Below are 19,968 nucleotides of genomic sequence, written 5' to 3' on the forward strand. Positions count from 1 at the left end.
AAGGATTAATTAAATGTTGCTTTACTTCTCCAAAGAAGTAGAAAAATTGTTCAATGCGTGATAAGTAAATTGCAATAAATATTGACCTCCTGCAGGAAAAAGAACAATGATCTCTCAGTATCACCAATTGCGAGGAAAGTGAAGATATGCCGAATGTACAATATGGCCGCTCACGTTTCATCCCCCATGGGACCAAAATCAATTAAGACCACTAACCGTGATGTTTATCTGAACTAGTAATTGCCATAAAGTGTACGATTGGAAGCTTGGCTGTATTTTTGGAAAAAACACTAACCTTCTTAGCTAATTACTTTTATCTATTGATTTCGAACAATCTGTTATAGTTCCTCCATTTTATTATTAGTTTTAGATTTTCAAATGCTTCTTTTTTTTAAAAAATATTTATATTATTTTTCTCTTTAATTTCAAGATTATAGAAATTTATTTTATTTATTTCTAAATATTTTTATTTTATTTCATAATAGTTTGGAGAATATTTAATTTTTTATTTAATATATAGATATCATTTTTAAAACATTTTTGAAGATATTTATGTTATTTCTCTATGGATATTTATCGTTTCTTTTTGGAAAACTTTGGAATTTTCCAAACTTGTCAGAAGATGTTCCGAATCTGAAGAATCAGAATTAATAAAGAAGCATTTTCTTGCATGGAATTTTGAATGAGACAAAGCAATAAATATTTTAATCGAACATGAATAAGAATACGAATCAAGTATTTATCAAAGTATCGATAATACGAAGTGTTCTGGTTCATTCTACTAGAATAAATTCGATGCCTTCAATGGAGACTTGAATTATTCACTGGGATGTTTCTGAATTTTATTAAATCACGTTCCCGAGATTTACGATCACAGCTTTCTTAGGGAACTATTGTTTGATCACGTAAAACGTTTTTTCTTTTCGTTGTTTGTCATTATTAATTTTGCTTACACCGATAATAGCATCATAAGTAATTTTTTTAAACCAAATAATAATATTAATTATTAAATTTTTCCCAAAGATTCTTTTAGGACTCAAATTAATATAATAATTAATAATTAATAAAAATATAAATATTATTTTCATCAATTTTTATCCGTAAAATTCCAAATTATTATATAAAATTCATAATAAATAAATAAATAAATATATAAATAAATAATAAATAAATAATAAATAAATTCATAGTAAAATTTCTTTGATAATTCTTATATGTATAACAAAAAAAGAAAAATTATTTGCCAAAAGTTACAATATACTATTCTATTTTTCTTTATCGGTTCCTTCTATACAATATCCTTCTCAATAGATATCAAGAGATGCTTTAAAATCTCCACTAGTTTTAAAAGATTTTTAGCCTTGCCATGGAAAGGTATATGAGAGAACGTAAACCATTTTATCAACGTTATCGTCGCCAGTTACGTTGCAAGCGTTCGGGGATGCGCAACGTGAACGAATCGCGGACTGGTCTAGCGACTATAAGAGGGACGCCGCGCGTCGCGACGCCACACAATCTCCAGTTTGTTCTGACGCCAACTCCACGCGCTCTTCCCCCCTACGTTTTAAGAGGATCACAAAGCGACGAAGAGAAGACGAAAACAGGAAGAGAAATATTCCTCGCAACAAGTACTTTATATCTTTCAACGTATATACTCATTTCCGGATTCTTGAAGTTTCATCAGAAAAATGTTCTTAAATGGGTCTTTGTATTGTTTCGCGAGGCTGTTTTTCATCATTGGATTTTTTAACGCTATTTCTGGTGCAATAAAAGGGAATGATTATCAGCGTTATCATCAACAGGTAAGGAATATATTAATAAATATATACAATGATTGATGAGAAAATATTTGTATATGTATCCTTATTTTTTCAATGAAATAATTTTTAATCAGATTCTATGTTTTATTTTCATCAAATTTTTGTAATCATATGAAAATATTATTAAATGATAAGAAATTTAATACATGTAATATTTGGTATAATTCAGTAGTGTGTAAATGATATAATAAATACAATAATTTATTAATATTTTTCATAAAGATTATATATAATAAGTTGTTTAATATGAGTTGAAAAGAGAGTTTGAATTGATTTATATATTTTTTGAATCACTTGTTATTCTTATAAGTTTCTACGATCAATTTTTTTTTAATTGATATGTAGAATAGAGAATTAATTATTTAATTATATTAATTTAATTACTAATTATTTTATTTATCTTTATATTTATTGCAAGTTACAATTTATGTTTATTATAGGATTTTATCTTTTATAAATTTACGAAATTTACTTTTTATTTTGTAAAAATCTTAAATTAGTATAGAATTTATGTTAGATATAAAGAAGTTAGAAGTTGGAAATAATTTATTGTCACTATGTATGTAAAATATTTGAATATAATTATTCTATCTAATTATTCTATTTTTTCATTCTATATCATAAATAGAATAAATCCATAAATTATTATTATTATTATTTATATTTGTCTATATATAAATATAACTCTTGAAATTGAAATGAAATAGAAATTATGAAATGAAATAGAATTATTGATCTTTAATAATTAATTAAACAAAATTTATTTTTAGTTATATATTCTAAAACTAAAATAATCTTATATTAAAATTAAAATTATCTTAACATTAAAATATTTTAATTTGATTTCATTTTAATCTCCATATATTAGTAAAAAAAATATCAATAACGAAGTTTTGATCGATCATTACCCGGTCGTCGATGGTTACATTTCCCTCCCTTTGTCATGGCAATTAGTAGCATGAGTACGACAAAGTAAGCATGAGTAAAGTCAGGCCTTCGCAACCCTTTCTCCCCTTTGAGTGCTCACATACTATTTTCTTCAATTTTTAATTAAAACTAAAGATAAATGTTTCAATTCCAAAAAATATATATTTCCAACAATCGTTTTCTTTAAATACAAATTTTTTATATTCATATTTCTCTGAATAAAAAAGAAATTAGAAAAAATTTATTAATTTTTTTATATACTTAAATTATATTTTATATTTAAATTAAATAATTATTCTATTTTTTTTTAGATAATTAAAGGAAAAAAAAATAGATACAGATTAGACATTACAATTTACAGATTAAAATGATAATACTATTTCTAGAGTTACATTTATTGAAAGAATTATATGTGAAGAAGTTAAAAAACGAAATAAATCAAAAATAAATTTTTAAATATATAAAAAATTAAAATTTAAATTTATATTTTTAACATATATTATTATCCAATATTTCAAATTGTATAATTATATTATTTATGCAATTATGCTATTATTTAAATTATTGTCAATATCATTAAATCATCGTTCATATCATCACGTTATCGTTTATATCATACAACATTCGCTCTACAATATCTTTAAAACTATACTGGCATTATATATCTTGGAAGACAATCCTATTTTAGTTCGTAGTGAAGAGTAGTAATCCAATTAACGAAGAGATACTTTCACGTGCTATGTTGTTTTATGAGATTTAATGAAATTTTGCGATGAATTTATTTATATCAAATTTCATTTCGGAACTGAATCTATTGTCTTTCATTTTCGAAATTGTGAAATGTAAAAATAATAAAAGTATTTGATCTGGTTGATATTAATCGTTAATATCTTCTTGCTAGAAAATAATTTCTATCTAATAAATCTAAATTGTATATTATCGAACCATTCACATAATACAGATATATCTTTTATATTTACGAACGTTTAATGATCTCTGTTATTGTTTCGAAAAACATTTTAACCTCTTATCTTATGATCTCATATAATTACGAATAAGGGTAATCACGATTTTAGGTAATTATAGTTAAAAAAAATTGATGTATAAAATTGATTAGTTTATAGTTATTCATAAATTATGATAATTTATTCATAATTGTGAAAAATTTTAATACAGATATTTCATAATCTTCTATGCATTTCATTCAAAATTTAAAAAGTAATAAATCCTCATTTACCTACAAATTACAATTATTTTTTATTGTCAGTGTAAATGCAATTTAATATAGATAATATAGATAATTTACAAAAATCGAATGATAATTTATCTATAATAGGCATTAATAAAGTTATAAAATGTAACAATTATTCTTCTTAATAAATAGAAAATGAAAGAAAATCCATTTTAATCTCTTTTTATTACCACATGTATAATGGTCCAAGAATGAATAGAAATAAATAAATGTGCTTAAAACGCAGAATAAAAGATGAAAGTTTTGTTAATCCGAATAAATTGAGGAATTGATATTTTATATATGTATTATTTATAGAAAAATATAAAAGAATGGATTTTATTTAAATGATTTTAAATCTATTATAATATATTGCAAAGTGAATATTAATATAAATATTTAAAAAAAAAATTTATTGGAATTGAATTTTTAGATTGAAAACAATCTTTCATTCGATTATTATATTAACTTCCGGTATATTTTTTACGATTTTGATTTAATGTTTGGTAGAATTCGTTCTTCGTGAATGCAAATCGTCACAATGTAAATCCCTATCATTGTAAATATTTACCTTGACTGTATTACATTGTTTGTATCATGATTACGTGCTTTTCGATCATAAATCAGTAGTAATGCAACTGATTAACGCATAACGACGTTAATTCATGTTTTGAAATTTGAGAATAGTAGTTGACAAATCGAAACAATGAATCATATCATGGTTAAGTCTCGTTCGTATTAATCAAATTATCTGAATTTAAGTTGAAACTTTATAATAGATTTATGATTAAAATTATTTTACATTTATGTATATACAATCTCAATATTATATAAAATATTTTATTTATATAAAATATCCAGATAACTTAGATTATTTAATTTAAATTTACAAGTATTTATATTCAAATAATTTAATTGATTTGAACCAAACTTTATTATTTATTTATTCTTACTTATTACTTTTTTACTTATTACTTATTACTTATTCTTCTTTTATGAAATCTTTTATAAAATCATATAAATAAATAAAAAGTTTTATAAGTTTTGAAAATTTCGAATATCGAAACATATAATCGTTTATAGATTATCTAATATATAATATCATTTATATATAAGCAATGGTAGAGAAGCAGCTTAATGTTATGTCATCGGGCAATTCAGGTTACATATGAGTATCGAAAATCGAAATTAAATAACCTAGTTGAATGTACTATGTATCGACATTTTCAGGAGATATTAGATTGAAAAAAGTCATTCAACTTTAAGATTAAAAATTTTCGATATTATTCATATTAATTATCAATTATAAGATATAATTTTTTAAATTTAAATTTTTCAAATATTTCATATTATATTTATCTTTAATAATTGTTATTTTTTTTCTTTTTTAATTTGAAACATTGTTCAATTGAAAATTCAATATATATATACATTTACATATGAATTTTTTCAATTTATCGTGAAAAAATATCCTATTTCACAATAATAATATTAAAAAACAAAATTTAATAATGCTATTAAAAATAAAATATTATCTGATTTTAAAATTAATAAAAGTTTTTCTTAATTAAAAGTTATGTTCAGTTTAAATTCACAAAAATTCTATTATTATATGTTTACATGTTATTAAAAAATAATCTTAATTATCTTAAATATGAAGATACTGCGAAATAATTATCTTAAATATGAAGATACACTTTAAAAACTACATATTAAATTAAATAATATAATAAATAATATATATAAGTATGATCGTTAAATAAAATAAGTGATCAGCATGTTTTTTATAAATTTTTCTAATTAATTATACTATTAATTAGGAATTAGGATTAGAAATCTACTTACTAAGTTATTTTAAACCGTCTTATTATCTCTATGGTTATTGAGCATTGAGATAGCTAATATTTTTATTTTATAGCTAATCAATTGTTTCTAACAGTTCTTAATTATTATGGATGTTTCTAAAGATTATTTACTACTTTTATTTTTATTTTTTTCTTGTTACTAAAGAAAAAATAGAAAATTTGGAAACAGAGAAGGAAATATTATATATATATATTTTTTATATATATATTTAAATATGATACAAAATATAAAATAGAAATATATAATATAAAATATAGAATATTGGAAATTGAAAAATAAATATTCAATATTAAATGTAAAATATTGAATAATAAAAAAATCGTAGTATCAAACAATTGTAAAATTTTAATATTGGAATTATCAATCCATCAAGGTAATATTAACATCAATAGCAAAATTAATATTAACTTTTATTATACAGGAACATATATTTATTTTAATCTAATTATATCATGCATTTCATATTTAAATTTTATATCAGAAAAAAATGATAAAATGATGAGAATTTTTATTTATTTTTAATATAAATTTTATTAAAATTTATATTACAATTTGTATTTATATTTTTAATTACATTTCATTATAATATTTAATATTTTAGATTTTTTTTTTTCTATCTTTTACTACATTGAGTAGAGTTACGTGTTATTAAAATTAACATGAAAAGTTTGTTCAATTCTTTGTTATTAATCGCCAGGTATTTATTTGTTGAATTTCTTTCGTATACTCATATATATATGCACATATATTATATTATATCACAATGATATATTAATGGGTGTAGAAAATATTCATCCATTAATCAATTTCAAACAAGATTTCAAAATTATTGTTTATTAATTAATTTTTTATAAAAAATAAATACATATTCTTGAAAATCTCTAAAATAAATGCAATGCAAAACAAAATTATAATATACGTATTAAATATTTGCACATGTGCATATAAATTCTGTGTTTCATCGAAAAATTATAATTATGTAAAATTATAAATTAAAATTATAATTGTATTATATATTGTATTATAAATTAATGCCAAAAATTAATTCATTATGAAACTTCATTCCTTGCAATTCATCAGAGATCGACAAATTAACATCGACAAAAAGCAATTTTTTTTCTATAATTTCAATGAGTTTATTCGTTTATATTTTCTTGTCTTATAGAATTTATAGATCTTATAGAAAATTTTGAAATTAATTAAAAATAATTATATTTATTATTTATTATATATATTATATATTATAAATTATATTTATTTTAGAATTTAGAATAGATTATATAAAATTTTTATAATAAAGTTGTAAATTGTAAATCAGTATTTTAAGTTGTAAATCAATATTTTAAAATGTTTTTCAAATTCCAAAACAATATCGATGGTTGATAATATAGATAATAATAATTGTTATTATCTATGACAATCATGCCGTAATATCCGTCTATCGATAAAGATATTTCCATAGAATGTTACATAATAGGATTAGTTTTCCTTTAGGTTACTTCAAATATCGGTTATTCATCGATTGTTCGTCGACCTAGGAATATAATTTATAAAATTCTACTAAAATGCTACTGAATAGTATTTCAATTATTAAAAGATAAAGACTTATTTTTTAAACGGATAAAAACTTCTTTATATAACATTTTCTTTGTGTCTATAATAATTTTGTGTATTATAATAATAAGAAAATTTGTTAGAATATAATTGAAAACATTTCTATATTTTCTATTTAATATTGATATTATTATTTGTCACTTTTTATTCTAGAAATTTTTTTTGTGTAATAAAATAGAAAAGTTTATTTTTAAATTAATAGCATATTGTTTATTATGTAAAAATTATATATTCTATATTATGATAAAAAAATTTTTAATAATATTTTATTTTCATTATGTAGTTCAATTATTTTTTAATAACATAATTTTATTTACAAAATAATCAATAGATTATTTCTTTTATTTAAAATAAAGTTTAGAAAAAAGAAAGGATGTATTTTTTCTGAAAAAAATTTTATTTTTTTTTTCACAGATTTCTGGAGATCGTTTCTCAAAGGATTTCTATCGTCAAGACACGAAAAATAATTTATTAAATGCTTATATGCGTTTTAAACCTGTCACAGGTATATAAATGGCTATCTGATTGTATAGTAGTGATTGTATAGTAGATATATTTGATAGTAGATATATATATAATTATTACATTTATCAATATGGAGAGAAATCAAAATGTTTCGTGTATATATACGAATGATCGAATTGTTGCTTTTCTTGTCTTTGAAATATATAATAATTTCAAAATTGATTTTATATTCTTTTTAGATGATATTCTTTCATAATATTCATTCAATCATATATATTTTATATTATATCTATATTCTATAAAATAAAATAAAAAATTAAAAGATATGATAATAAAAAATAATATATTATAATATTCATTATATGTAATATTATTATATGTAATATTCATTAAAATATTCAATATAATTATAAATTATAATAAATTAAATTAAAAACTTCTTCAATTTTTATTTCTTTTTCATTTTTTTTTTAAATAAAATATTTTTTACAGACTGCATATTCGTCACATCAGAACCAGGATATTTCTTATATACTTCAAAAAATGACAATGAAGAAGTCTGTGGAATTTATTTTTTAGCTGAACCGGATCAGAAAATAGAAATCAACTTCATCACGTTTGATATACCCTGTGAACATCGTGGATTAATTTCGGTAAGATATAAATATTAACTAATTTTTTAAAAAAATAAAATAAATGTTAAAAGAAAAAAATTTAAAAAAATTTAAAGAAAAATTAAAATGAATAACATAATTTAGTAGATTTTATATATGTACAATTATACATGAATGATGAAGATATTTACTGATGATTTCTTTCCAATAATCTAAATCTATTTTTCTAAAAGTCAATGTAGAGATGTATTTATAGTCATATGTACACATATATGTGCATTTTATTTATTGGAAAAGAAAAATTTTCCAATGCATCATAAAAAGAAGCACAAAAGATTGCGACACAATGTCCATTCAGAATATATTTTTATATTGTGCAGATCATTGATGGTTGGGAATTAAATGGTGAAGTATTCCCTAGTGAAGTGGACCATCAGTTACCACTTAAACAAAGAAATAGCGAATTTTGTGGTAAAAATATCGGTATGAAAAGGATTTTCACGAGTTCACAGAATATTGCAGTTATTCAATATAGAATTCCAAAATCGGGAAAAGGATTCTCGTTGCTCGCGAGATTTTTGAAAAATCCTAGACGTAAGTAAAACGTGTAAAAAAAAATATATATATTAATATATTTTAAAAGTTTTTATCATTATAAAATTATAATTTTGAATAATAATTATTGATTAAAAAGAAATCTACTTTTTATTATTTTACAGCCTGTAATGTCTTAGCGACAAGCTTAACTGAGCCATATACGTTACGAAATTATGGACGACGCATAAATTGCACTTATGTCGCGCTCTATCCGGGTTCTGTGCAAGTGATTGCATTGGACGTTGGAGTTTCAAATTTTCTCGGTTCCACTCGCACTGCTGAGACCGGAATTATACGAAAAGTTTGTATTGCTTTTATTTTTTCATACAGTATAGATTTGATTAATCTTATAAACAAAATTTAAATTTTAAATACAAAATATTCTAAATGCTAAAAAATAAAGATTAATAATAATTAATATTATTATTTCTAGTGTGATGAATCTAGTCCGCGTGATCAAGTAATAATTGGAGGCAGCTATGGATTAGATACTTCTAAAGTTCAGATAATTGATTCTATTTGTGGAATAGACTCTAAACCAGGTAATATAAATAATTTATGACATTATATCTCAATTAGATAATTAGTTTTACATAAGTTAATAAAAAAGTTAATATTCGTATTCAATTTTAAAATCTTAAAAGTAACTTATTTCTTATTCTAATTAAAAATATGAATATTAGTAATAAATTAATTTTAATTAACAATCATAAAATAGTATATAATATATATTTCTTAATTTTTCAGATTATCGCGAATTGACGGAATATAGCGTTACTTCTGTTCGTTTAATATCAAGTGGTTTCTTCGATAATTTTATAACAGTACAAATTCAACCTCTTAAGAACGAATTATTCAATGCAAATATTGGTATTTAATTATTAATATTAAAAAAAAAACATCTATGATTCGAAATGATTCGAATTCTATTGTAATTACATTTATTATCGAATCAAATTGATCAAGATCTCCCAAAAATTCTAGATGTCTTTCATAAATTTATCGAAAAATCGTCACAAATCTCTTGATTATATATTCTATTTATGTTTTATAGAAATATTATAGAAATTTTATAGAAATATTTATATGTAAATATTTTTTTTTTTACTAATTTAACTAGATTAAATATTTGTGTGAATGGATTTGTTTTAATTGCGTGATATTAATTTTTTTCTTAAATCAAAAAGAAAAATATTTTATTTTTTATTTTTTAGATACTTGTTCAATCCGAAATAATTCATAATTTGATCATGATTTTATGCAATTTATGATAAATAGATTTAAATATATATTATTGAATATATACATTCATTCTTAGTGACTTAACATATTAAACATATTAAAGAAAGGCCTTAAGTTTTTATTCTTTTAGAATTGTATAAGTAGATTGATTGAAACGTGCCAATTGTTTTTAATGAATCAATAGAATAAATGTTAACCTCGGACTCTATTTATTTATTATCAAATTTTAGCGATAGTACTGTTTTTTTTACTGATTTTTAGTGATAGTACAGTTTTTTATTGTTATAATGATGCACTTGTTTGTTTAAATAAAATATTTAATTTGAAACATCTAAGAAATTGTATTGAATTACTTAATAAATTGAATACTTAATTGAGAAAAAATTAAGTATTCAATAATTTTAGATATTCAAATCAATTTTGAAAATATTTCTCTGATAATAAATAATTTTTCGTTAATTTTTTTGATTTTCATCATTTTTAAAGATGTATTCAAATTGTTGCTAAGCAACTCAAGTGTACACAAATCACCTCATAGTTCTATAGTGAAATAGAAGCTTACGTTACTCGAAGTACAGCAATATGATTGCGAATCTAAACAATTTTGAATATTTTTAATAATAAGTTGATATTAAGTGATCAAAATATCGTAATGTTACTTAAATATTTGGGCAATGTTATGCCCCAACAAGTGAGTATAACTCTTAAACTTAATTTGAAAAAAAATAATTGATCAATGTGTTATCAATAATGATCAATATACAATAAAAATTGTTATGTTTATTATAAAATTATATTTTAAAAATATGAAATACAATACACTCTAAATGAAACAATACAATATTATATATATATATTATATATATATATATATATAAAATAAAAATAAAAATATAAATATTTTATTTTATAAAATAAAATAGGATAGCGAAAATCGAGTAGTGAGTATAGTTTGGTCACCAAATAATTTAAAACTTGCTATCGCTTCCTCTGATCGTTCTATATATCTCTTTGACGAGAATTGTGTAAAACGAGATAGATTTTCCACAAAACCTATTGATTCAAAGGTACGTATGATAAAAGAAAAGTTTTTTAAAATAAATCCTTTGTAAAGAACTATTAATTTTTTCTCAGTTTGGTAAAAAGAGTTACGTGATCAAAAGTATTGCGTTTTCCCCAGACTCGACAAAAATAGCAGTAGGTCAAACTGATTGTATAATTTATGTATACAAAATTGGAGAACAATGGTACGTAATAAAAAAAAAATTAAATTTTTTAATCTTTGAAAATATATTCTGCGTATTTTAAATTTAAATTTAATGTTATTTTACAGGGGAGAGAAGAAAGTAATTTGCAACAAATTTCGTCAAAGTTCTCCAGTAACTTGTTTAATTTGGTTAATTGAAGGACCAATTATTGTTGGTTTGGTAGATGGTAAGGTTCGCGTAGCATTGGTGAAGTCTCAAAAAGCTCAAACACTTTACACGGCTGACTCGACAACAATTGCATTGGTTTCAAAGTAATTTATCTTTTTTGCGTTTATATTTATAAAAAATAACACGATATAAAACAAAAATTCTCTTTCATGATGTTTTTCCTTTAAAATCACCTTAAATTGTGCCAACATTCTAAACATTCTATTAAAAATAAAAGAGACATTAATTTGATATCTTCTATCTTTTGAGATATCTTATAAAAATTTTTTCAAAGACCTAATTTAATGTATATAACATATCTTTTATTTAACATATCTTTCACAAATCTGATGAAATCATTATGCATAAATATTTCCTTTCTATTTTAGTATACGAGGAACTGCTTTCCTATCAAGTCACGCTGACGGTAGTATTATAAAATATAATTTAACCGATGATGGAAATCATGAACCTTCTGGACGTATTTGTACTCATACCGTACCAGCATATGCATTAGCCTGGACTCAGTCTCATATTCTGGCTGCAGGATGTGATAGACGCGTAATATTTTATGATACTCGTGGTAAAATAGTAAAATCTTTTGATTATAGTCGCGAAAATGAGAAAGAAATCGCAGTGGCTTGCTGCAGTCCTAGTGGACAAAGTATTGCTATCGGTTCTTGGGATAAAATACGAATCTTGGATTGGAGTCCTCGACGTTCGATTTGGGAAGAGGCTAATACGAGATCATTGCCTAATTTTTATACTGTCACAGCAATATCTTGGCGTCGTGATGGTTCTAGGTTGCTTGCAATTAACTTATAATCTTGTTTCTAAAATATTAGAGATTTTTTTGAAAATTTTTGTAAATTATCCATATTTTATTTAAAATCTATTAAAAATTTTTATTATTATTCTTTTAGATTACTCATAGGCAGTCTTTGTGGAGCCGTAGAACAATTCGAAACAGTATTGAAAAGAACAGTAATCAGAGGAAGTCACGAAGTAGCTTATGTTGGACCTAGTCAAGTGATTATTCGTCCACTACACGAGGGTAATCGACCTGTGATCATTAGGTCACAAACAGGATATGAAATAGAAGATGTTAAAGTTTTAGGAAGAAGTGACAATAATGTGGTAGCTCGCACAACTAGAACTCTACTTCTTGCTGATATTGAATTTAATCTCATCAGTGAAATTCCTTGGGAAGAAAAAACTAATACCGAAAAATTCTTTTTTGAATATCCAAGAGTATGCTTAATCTTTTGTTCAGGAGAATTAACCATTGTTGAATATGGAAATAACGAAGCTTTAGGCTCAGTAAGAACAGAAGCAATTAATCCTCATGTAGTCAGTGTAAGAATTAACGAAAGACAAATTGCTGGAACACCAGACATCAAAAGACTTGCTTATTTGCTGGATTCTAGAACTGTTCGAATAATGGATTTGATAACTGGTCTCACTGTTGCAATGATTTCTCACGATGTGCGTGTAGATTGGTTAGAACTGAGTGAAACGGGTCATAGATTATTGTCTAGAGATAAAAGAGCCAGGTAACAAAATTTTTTCTTAAAATATTTTTATTTTTTAACTTCAAAGTAAAAATATTATCTATTATATTTTTATTATAGATTTAAGATATATAAAAATTAGATCGAATAGATTTTGTTGTAAGATATTTAATGAGAGAAAACAGAGAAGACAATAAAACTAATCAAATATCGAAATCTTTTTTTAAACAAATAAATTTTGTCTATATATATATATATATATATATATATATATAGATAAAGAAAAGACAAAATAAATAATGGCAAAAAAACAAAAATAAAATAAAAAACGTGTTTTTTATGATATAGAATCCATAAAGTTGAGGATTTATCATTATTTTTAAAGATATATAGATGAATGATATATATATATATATATAAAATATAATATAATATATATATTTATAAAAAGATATATTGAAGAAATTTTTTTAAAATCTGTTAAGTTTATTAATTTTTATGATTGAATTGAATTAATTCTTTTACTCATCTGAAATTCTTATATTTTTTAACAAAATTACAGACATACTTTAATCTGATTTTTTCTTTATTCTATCTTTGAAAAGATCTTTGTCATTCAAGAGATGATACTAGCAATCAATTCTTATTTTATCTTTTTTCTTCTTTTTGTTTATATTTATATTTTATTTAGTACTTTAGAGATGACGCTCATTTCATTTTTAATTAATTTTCTTCATTATTTTATTATACATTCTCCTTATTTCTTTACATTTGATGCATAATTATAACGAGATATGAATGTTTCAATGCTTTAAACATTATCGAAGATATTCAAAAATTCAATAAAAAATCATATCAAATTAAATACTTAAAAATTGTTAATATAAAGAAATTCGGAATATATCACGAATATATTGGAATATAATTTTTAATATCTTTTTAATATCATTTTTAATATCTTCAATAATTTTTAAAATATCGATGTAAAGCATATATTAGTGCAGGAATAAATCATTTCCAACAATTCTTTTAAATTTAAATTTTAAATTTCTAAACTTTCATTATAATCAGAAAATGTTTTATCTCGAAAAGAAAGTTTTCAAACTTATTTGTTTTTAAAATTTTTATATAACATCTTTATATTAGAAATAATAAAATATAATATTAAAGTTAGATTATTTTCTATATTGACGATATCTTGAGATATCTTGAATAACTAATATTTATGAACAAATATTTCAAAAATAATTTCTTCTAAGTATGTAATTCTTAATTTTCTTATAATCTTCTTCTACATAGGTTATGGCTCAGTAACGAATTAGGTGGAAAAACTTTATTGCTAACTGGAGTCAGTTTTGCTTCCTGGGTATTAGGTAGTGATGTAGTCGTGGCTCAAACTGGACAAACCTTGGCAGTTTGGTACAATGTTGATGCTCCTGAAGTAGCTACTTTAATTCCTGTTCGTGGTGATGCTATAGATATTGTTAGAGAAGATGGAAGAACTTCTATCACAGTAGAAGAAGTTGGAGGCAAAGTAGCCTACTTGCTAGATGAATCATTAATAGAATTTGGAACAGCATTACATGATAATGATTTTGGTAAAGCATTATTATTTCTAGAGGATTTAGCTGATAGACCCCAAGCAGAAGCCATGTGGGAAAATGTAGCTAGAAATGCAATGGCTGCCAGACAGCTATTAATAGCTGCCAGATGTTATGCTGCTCTTGGAGATGTAGCCTGTTCTAGGTACATATATTTTATATCTTACTTCTTGATTATGATTTTATTGTTTTATATTTTAACTTATAATTTTATTTTAAATTTTATTTTAAATTATAATACTAAATTATTTCTTTTTCAGATTTCTAAAAAATATAATAGAAATCGGTGAAAAATATAGTGTAGAGACTGGACATGATTCACTTTCAAATCCAGATTGTTGGGCAAAACTTGCAATTCTAAATGGTGAATTAAAAACTGCAGAAGCAATTTATTTAGAGCAGAATGAATTAAACCAAGCTTTGGATATGTATCAAAAATATTGGCATTGGGAAGATGCGCTAATTTTGGCACAAAACAGAGGATGGTCAGGTCTCCAGGAATTTAGAGATAAACATTTGACTTGGTTACTTGAAAGTGGTCAGACAGCTAGAGCTGCTGCTATTTTAGAATCCACTAATCCTCGACGAGCAATCAAATTATATTTGGATGCTCGTCGACCTGGTCGAGCAGCTCGACTTGCCCTGACCAATGACGAGTTACTGGAAGATAGATCGATTGTTAATGAAATTTTGAAAGTTTTGAAAGTAACAGACTTAATGGAATTAGCTGGAGAACTGTTAGAGAAAATTTCGGAACCTTTAGAAGCTATCAAATGCTACTCCCAAGCTGGTGTATTTGCAAGGGCATTAGAATTGTCCAGGAAAGTAGATCCCACATCTGTGGTTGAACTTGAACGAGATTGGGGCAAACATTTGGTTTCTGCTGGTCACTATGATGCAGCTATTAATCATTTCATAGAAGCAGGAGAAACTGCTTTAGCTCTAGATGCTGCTATCAATGCACGACAATGGAGAAAAGGTCTACAGATTATGCAGGTAAATATTTCTTTAACTTTCTCCATTTTTATAAAATTAAAAATAAATATTTTTATTAAATATTTCTTTGAAGGTAATTGAGGATGATGATCCTGAAATAAAGAAACAATGTGAAAAATTGGCTGAATATTTCGCTTCCATAGGCGAGAAAAACTTAGCAGAAAAACTCTTTATTCGTTCTGGAGATATCAAACGTGCAGTAGATGTCCACGTACAAAATGGCAATTGGAGTCGTGCCCACGAAGTGGCATTGGAATACATGACTTCTGAGGAAGCAAATGAAATCTTGACTAAACATGCTATAGCTCTTTGCGAAACCGGAGATCTTAAGCATGCTGAAGATCTATATCTTGCTATTGGTAAATATGACTCAGCTATAGCAATGTACAGGAAAGTTGGTCGTCGCGCAGATATGATCAGACTGGTAGGAAAATACAGACCAGATCTTCTAGAGACAACTCATATACACTTAGCTAAAGAATTAAATGATTCTGGCAAACCTCGAGAAGCAGAGGAGCATTATCTTGCAGCTGGTGATTGGAAAGGTGCAGTGACTGCTTTTAGATCAGCTAATATGTGGGAAGATGCTCTTCGTGTAGCAAAACAAAATGCAGGAAACAATGCAGCCCAACAGGTCTTAATTATTAAACATAATTTTTCTTCATTTCAATCAAAATTACACATCATTAAAATCTCATATTTTTTTGTAGGTTGCCTTAATATGGGCACGTACACTTACACCCGAATTAGCTGCAAGATTATTAATACAACTGAACTATTTAGATGAATGTTTACAATTAGCTTGCGAAACTGATCTGTTTGATTGGGCTTTGGAGATTATTAAATATGGAAATACTGATCAAAAAAAAGAAGTTCACTATAGATATGCTATGGCATTAGAAGATGCAGGTCGCTTTTCTGAGGCGGAAAAAGAATTCATCAAAGCTGAAAGAACTATGGAAGCTGTTCAAATGTATATTCATACTCGAGATTGGGAAGCAGCTGAAGATGTAGCACAATCAATCAATCAAGAAGCCGTTGTTCAAGTCCTTATTGCTAGAGCTAATGAGGCAGCTGAAGCACAGGACTATTCTTTAGCTGAGACTTTGCTTTTGAGAGCACATAAACCTGAAATGATTATCGAATATTATAAGGTAAATATTTAAAAATACATTATACATTGATTTATTTTTTAAATATGTTTTAAATGTTGTAGAAAGCAGGAATGTGGTCTGAGGCATTACGAGTTTGCAGAGAATATTTACCTAGTCAAGAAGTAAACCTTCGACGTGAATTAGGTCAAAAAAGTGCTTCTCTTGCAGATGCGAACGCATTTGAAGAAGCTAGAAAATGGTTAGAAATCGGTGAAGTGAAGGCTGCCCTAGATATCTTGATTTTGGATCCTCAAGCACCTAGATCGTCTCTTATCAAAGCTGCTGATATTTTACTTCATCAAGCTGATCTAGAAACTGCTGCCCAAGTCGGTGGAGATCTTGGTTCACGATTATTTTCTATTGGAGAATATGCTATTGCTGCCCAAGTTACTATTTTATCAATAAATATCTGTTGTAATGAAAAGTGATTTAATTTTATTTTTATTCTTTGATATCACTTTTTTAGGTATTCTTACAAGCAGATAAATTAAAAGATGCTATTGATGCATTAGCTTCAATTGGAGAATGGGAAAAAGCTAAACGAATTGTGAATGAATTGGCACCAGATATAGAACCTTATCTTGAAGAAAAGTATAAGGAAGCAATGCTCAGAGATGGACAAATAGATAAACTTGTGGAAATAGATGTAGATGCTGGACTTGAGATATTGGCTAACAAAGGTCATTGGAATCAAGTATTTGAAACTGCAAATATTCAAGGAACTCAAATTTTACATAAATATGTGGCACAAAGAGCAGTGCAACTTCTGAAAGGAAATACTCCATTAGAAGCTTTACAATTGTATGTTAAATATGGAACTCCTCCCATTCAACAAAATTTTAATTTGTACCTGCAATTATCAGAAAGTGTCTTAAATTCAGAAGTAAGTATAGATTAATATTAATATATTGATTAATAAATTTAAAAAATGATAAAAAAATTTCTTACTTAAATAATTTCATTTTTTACGACATTGTAAAATCAATCCTATTTCCTTCTTCTTATTCAATTATATTCCATTAAATTTAATTAAAAAATGATATTAAGTAAATAAAATAAAATACATACATAAAATAAAATACAATATTATTATATTAAAATACAATATATATATTATATTTCAGGCATATTATGAATATAGATACTTAGCTCTCTTGAGAACTGTTCTTTTAAACCTTTGGAATAATCTAAAATCATTAGAATCTGGTTTAAAATTTAAATTTAAGAAATTACTTGAAGTTACACATTATTCAGCAGTAAAATGTGGTTGCAATGATTATCCTATACTTTCTGAATTAGTTTTAAAAACTTCCATTACTTTATTGAGATATACTGATGTTCTTCTGGCTGACAGAGCTTATTATGAAGCTGGAATTGAAGCACGGGCAGTTGGAAAAAACAGTGAAGCTTTCGTTTTTCTGAATCACTTCTTGGATTTGGAGGAATGCATTGAAGAAGGTGATAGTACTGTGTTAGATGTTGATGATTTGGCTGTAACAGATTTTCCAATGGAGGTTCCTTTGCCAGAAACATTAAGTTTAACAACAGAACAAAGAGAAGAAGTTCGTGAATGGGTTCTTGCTATATCTATGGATCAGAAAATAGAACAGATTCTCCCTACAGATCATAGAGGAGTATATGTAGGATCATTAAGTGCTCACTCTATTGGTTCTACAAATCTTCAAGGTTGTATACTGACTGGTTATCCTATTCGAGGTCCAATAATTAGATTTTCAGAGGTATTTTTTAAATTTTATTTTTTAAATCATTTTTTAATTTTGTTTTAAGTATAATAATTATTCTTTGTTAAGGGCGAGCATGTGGCAGATCGTGATGATTGGACAAAATTGATTAATACTGCACGTCAAGCTCCCCAAGATTCAAATCTTAATGATATTTTAGCTTTTATTCAAGAATGGTTTGGAACAATTTCAAATTATTCGTTTTGAAGACATTATTATTTATTCAATTCTTATGACATTAAATTAGAAACTAAATTGCAGAAACATAAATTTTAATGTAAATATGAATACATTAAGAATATTTTAGTTTCATGTACAGACATAAAATATATTTCACAATCTATATGATTTTTTCAAAACAAAATAATACAGGAACAAATAGATTTCCTTGTTTTTCTAGAATTTATTTAAATAAAGCTATATTATGTAAATAATTAATCTAACTTAAACATAAATAGTTTGTATGCAATGTGAATATACATGCAATGTGCATCCACGGAATTTCTTATGTGTTATCGTTAGATTAAATTTATATATTATAATAGATTAAATTTATAATCTTGCAAGTTATCAGAATAACTATCACTCGTTGTTTGAATATTTATCCAAAATGGATATTTATATTTATACGATTACTCAGTGATGACTATGCGCATATTGCATTTTATACACAATATTTTATATTCTATATTTCGAAAATAGTAGTACAAGCTAGAAATGAGAAACTTCACAATATTAAATATATGTATAAATTTTATGAGATATTTTTTTAATTCTTCTTTATATATTATTTTTTTTAATTTCCTTAAAATCTTTGATTTTTTTTTATATTTTATATTTTATTTTTATTATTTATATACTTATTTTGATATAACAAAGTATCATATATGTGATAGAGTGTAAAATATATACAAAAATAGCAAATAAAATTTTGGAAAAAATTAATAAAAATTAAATGAATTTTAAACATATAGAAAAATTTTAAACATATTGAAACTTTAATTGTTTTAAAATTTTATAATAAAGTATTTTTTTTTCTAATATGTTAATACAAAATAGTTATTTTTTACATTTTATTGTGACATAAAATAAAACATCTAACAAAACATGTACACTTTTATCTTTAATTAAGTATCTGCTATTTCTTGCTTATACCATCATTTCCTAAATATT

The 19,968-nt window shown here is 24.4% G+C and overlaps 2 protein-coding genes across 2 annotated transcripts; both read left to right on the forward strand.

The window, feature by feature from the left end:
* The first annotated feature begins 1,555 nt into the window (after positions 1 to 1,555).
* On the forward strand, positions 1,556 to 10,128 carry LOC122711481 (corticotropin-releasing factor-binding protein). Its single transcript, XM_043930286.1, has 7 exons — positions 1,556 to 1,802; positions 7,873 to 7,963; positions 8,416 to 8,576; positions 8,918 to 9,131; positions 9,257 to 9,435; positions 9,568 to 9,676; positions 9,882 to 10,128. Exons 1-7 carry the CDS (start codon positions 1,689 to 1,691, stop codon positions 10,010 to 10,012), a joined length of 999 nt encoding a protein of 332 aa, XP_043786221.1. The 5' UTR covers positions 1,556 to 1,688; the 3' UTR covers positions 10,013 to 10,128.
* Positions 10,129 to 10,803: 675 nt separating this feature from the next.
* Positions 10,804 to 19,764, forward strand: LOC122711399 (intraflagellar transport protein 172 homolog). Its single transcript, XM_043930150.1, has 14 exons — positions 10,804 to 11,067; positions 11,300 to 11,443; positions 11,511 to 11,623; positions 11,710 to 11,895; positions 12,181 to 12,594; positions 12,715 to 13,344; positions 14,602 to 15,048; positions 15,164 to 15,899; positions 15,973 to 16,533; positions 16,610 to 17,053; positions 17,116 to 17,439; positions 17,520 to 17,936; positions 18,178 to 18,792; positions 18,865 to 19,764. The coding sequence occupies exons 1-14, from the start codon at positions 11,029 to 11,031 to the stop codon at positions 19,000 to 19,002; spliced, it is 5,208 nt and encodes a 1,735-aa protein (XP_043786085.1). The 5' UTR covers positions 10,804 to 11,028; the 3' UTR covers positions 19,003 to 19,764.
* Positions 19,765 to 19,968: the final 204 nt, after the last annotated feature.

Source organism: Apis laboriosa, unplaced genomic scaffold (assembly GCF_014066325.1).
Source record: "Apis laboriosa isolate Shangri-la unplaced genomic scaffold, ASM1406632v1 scaffold170_cov151, whole genome shotgun sequence".
NCBI classification, from domain to species: domain Eukaryota; kingdom Metazoa; phylum Arthropoda; class Insecta; order Hymenoptera; family Apidae; genus Apis; species Apis laboriosa.

Coding starts and splice junctions, on each gene's coding strand:
- LOC122711481 (XM_043930286.1), top strand. CDS start 1,689: ATGTTCTTAAATGGGTCTTTGTATTGTTTCGCGAGGCTGTTTTTCATC. Junction 1,803..7,872: donor ATCAGCGTTATCATCAACAG/GTAAGGAATATA, acceptor TTTTTTTCACAG/ATTTCTGGAGATCGTTTCTC. Junction 7,964..8,415: donor GCGTTTTAAACCTGTCACAG/GTATATAAATGG, acceptor TATTTTTTACAG/ACTGCATATTCGTCACATCA.
- LOC122711399 (XM_043930150.1), top strand. CDS start 11,029: ATGTTACTTAAATATTTGGGCAATGTTATGCCCCAACAA. Junction 11,068..11,299: donor GCAATGTTATGCCCCAACAA/GTGAGTATAACT, acceptor AAAATAAAATAG/GATAGCGAAAATCGAGTAGT. Junction 16,534..16,609: donor GAAACAATGCAGCCCAACAG/GTCTTAATTATT, acceptor ATTTTTTTGTAG/GTTGCCTTAATATGGGCACG.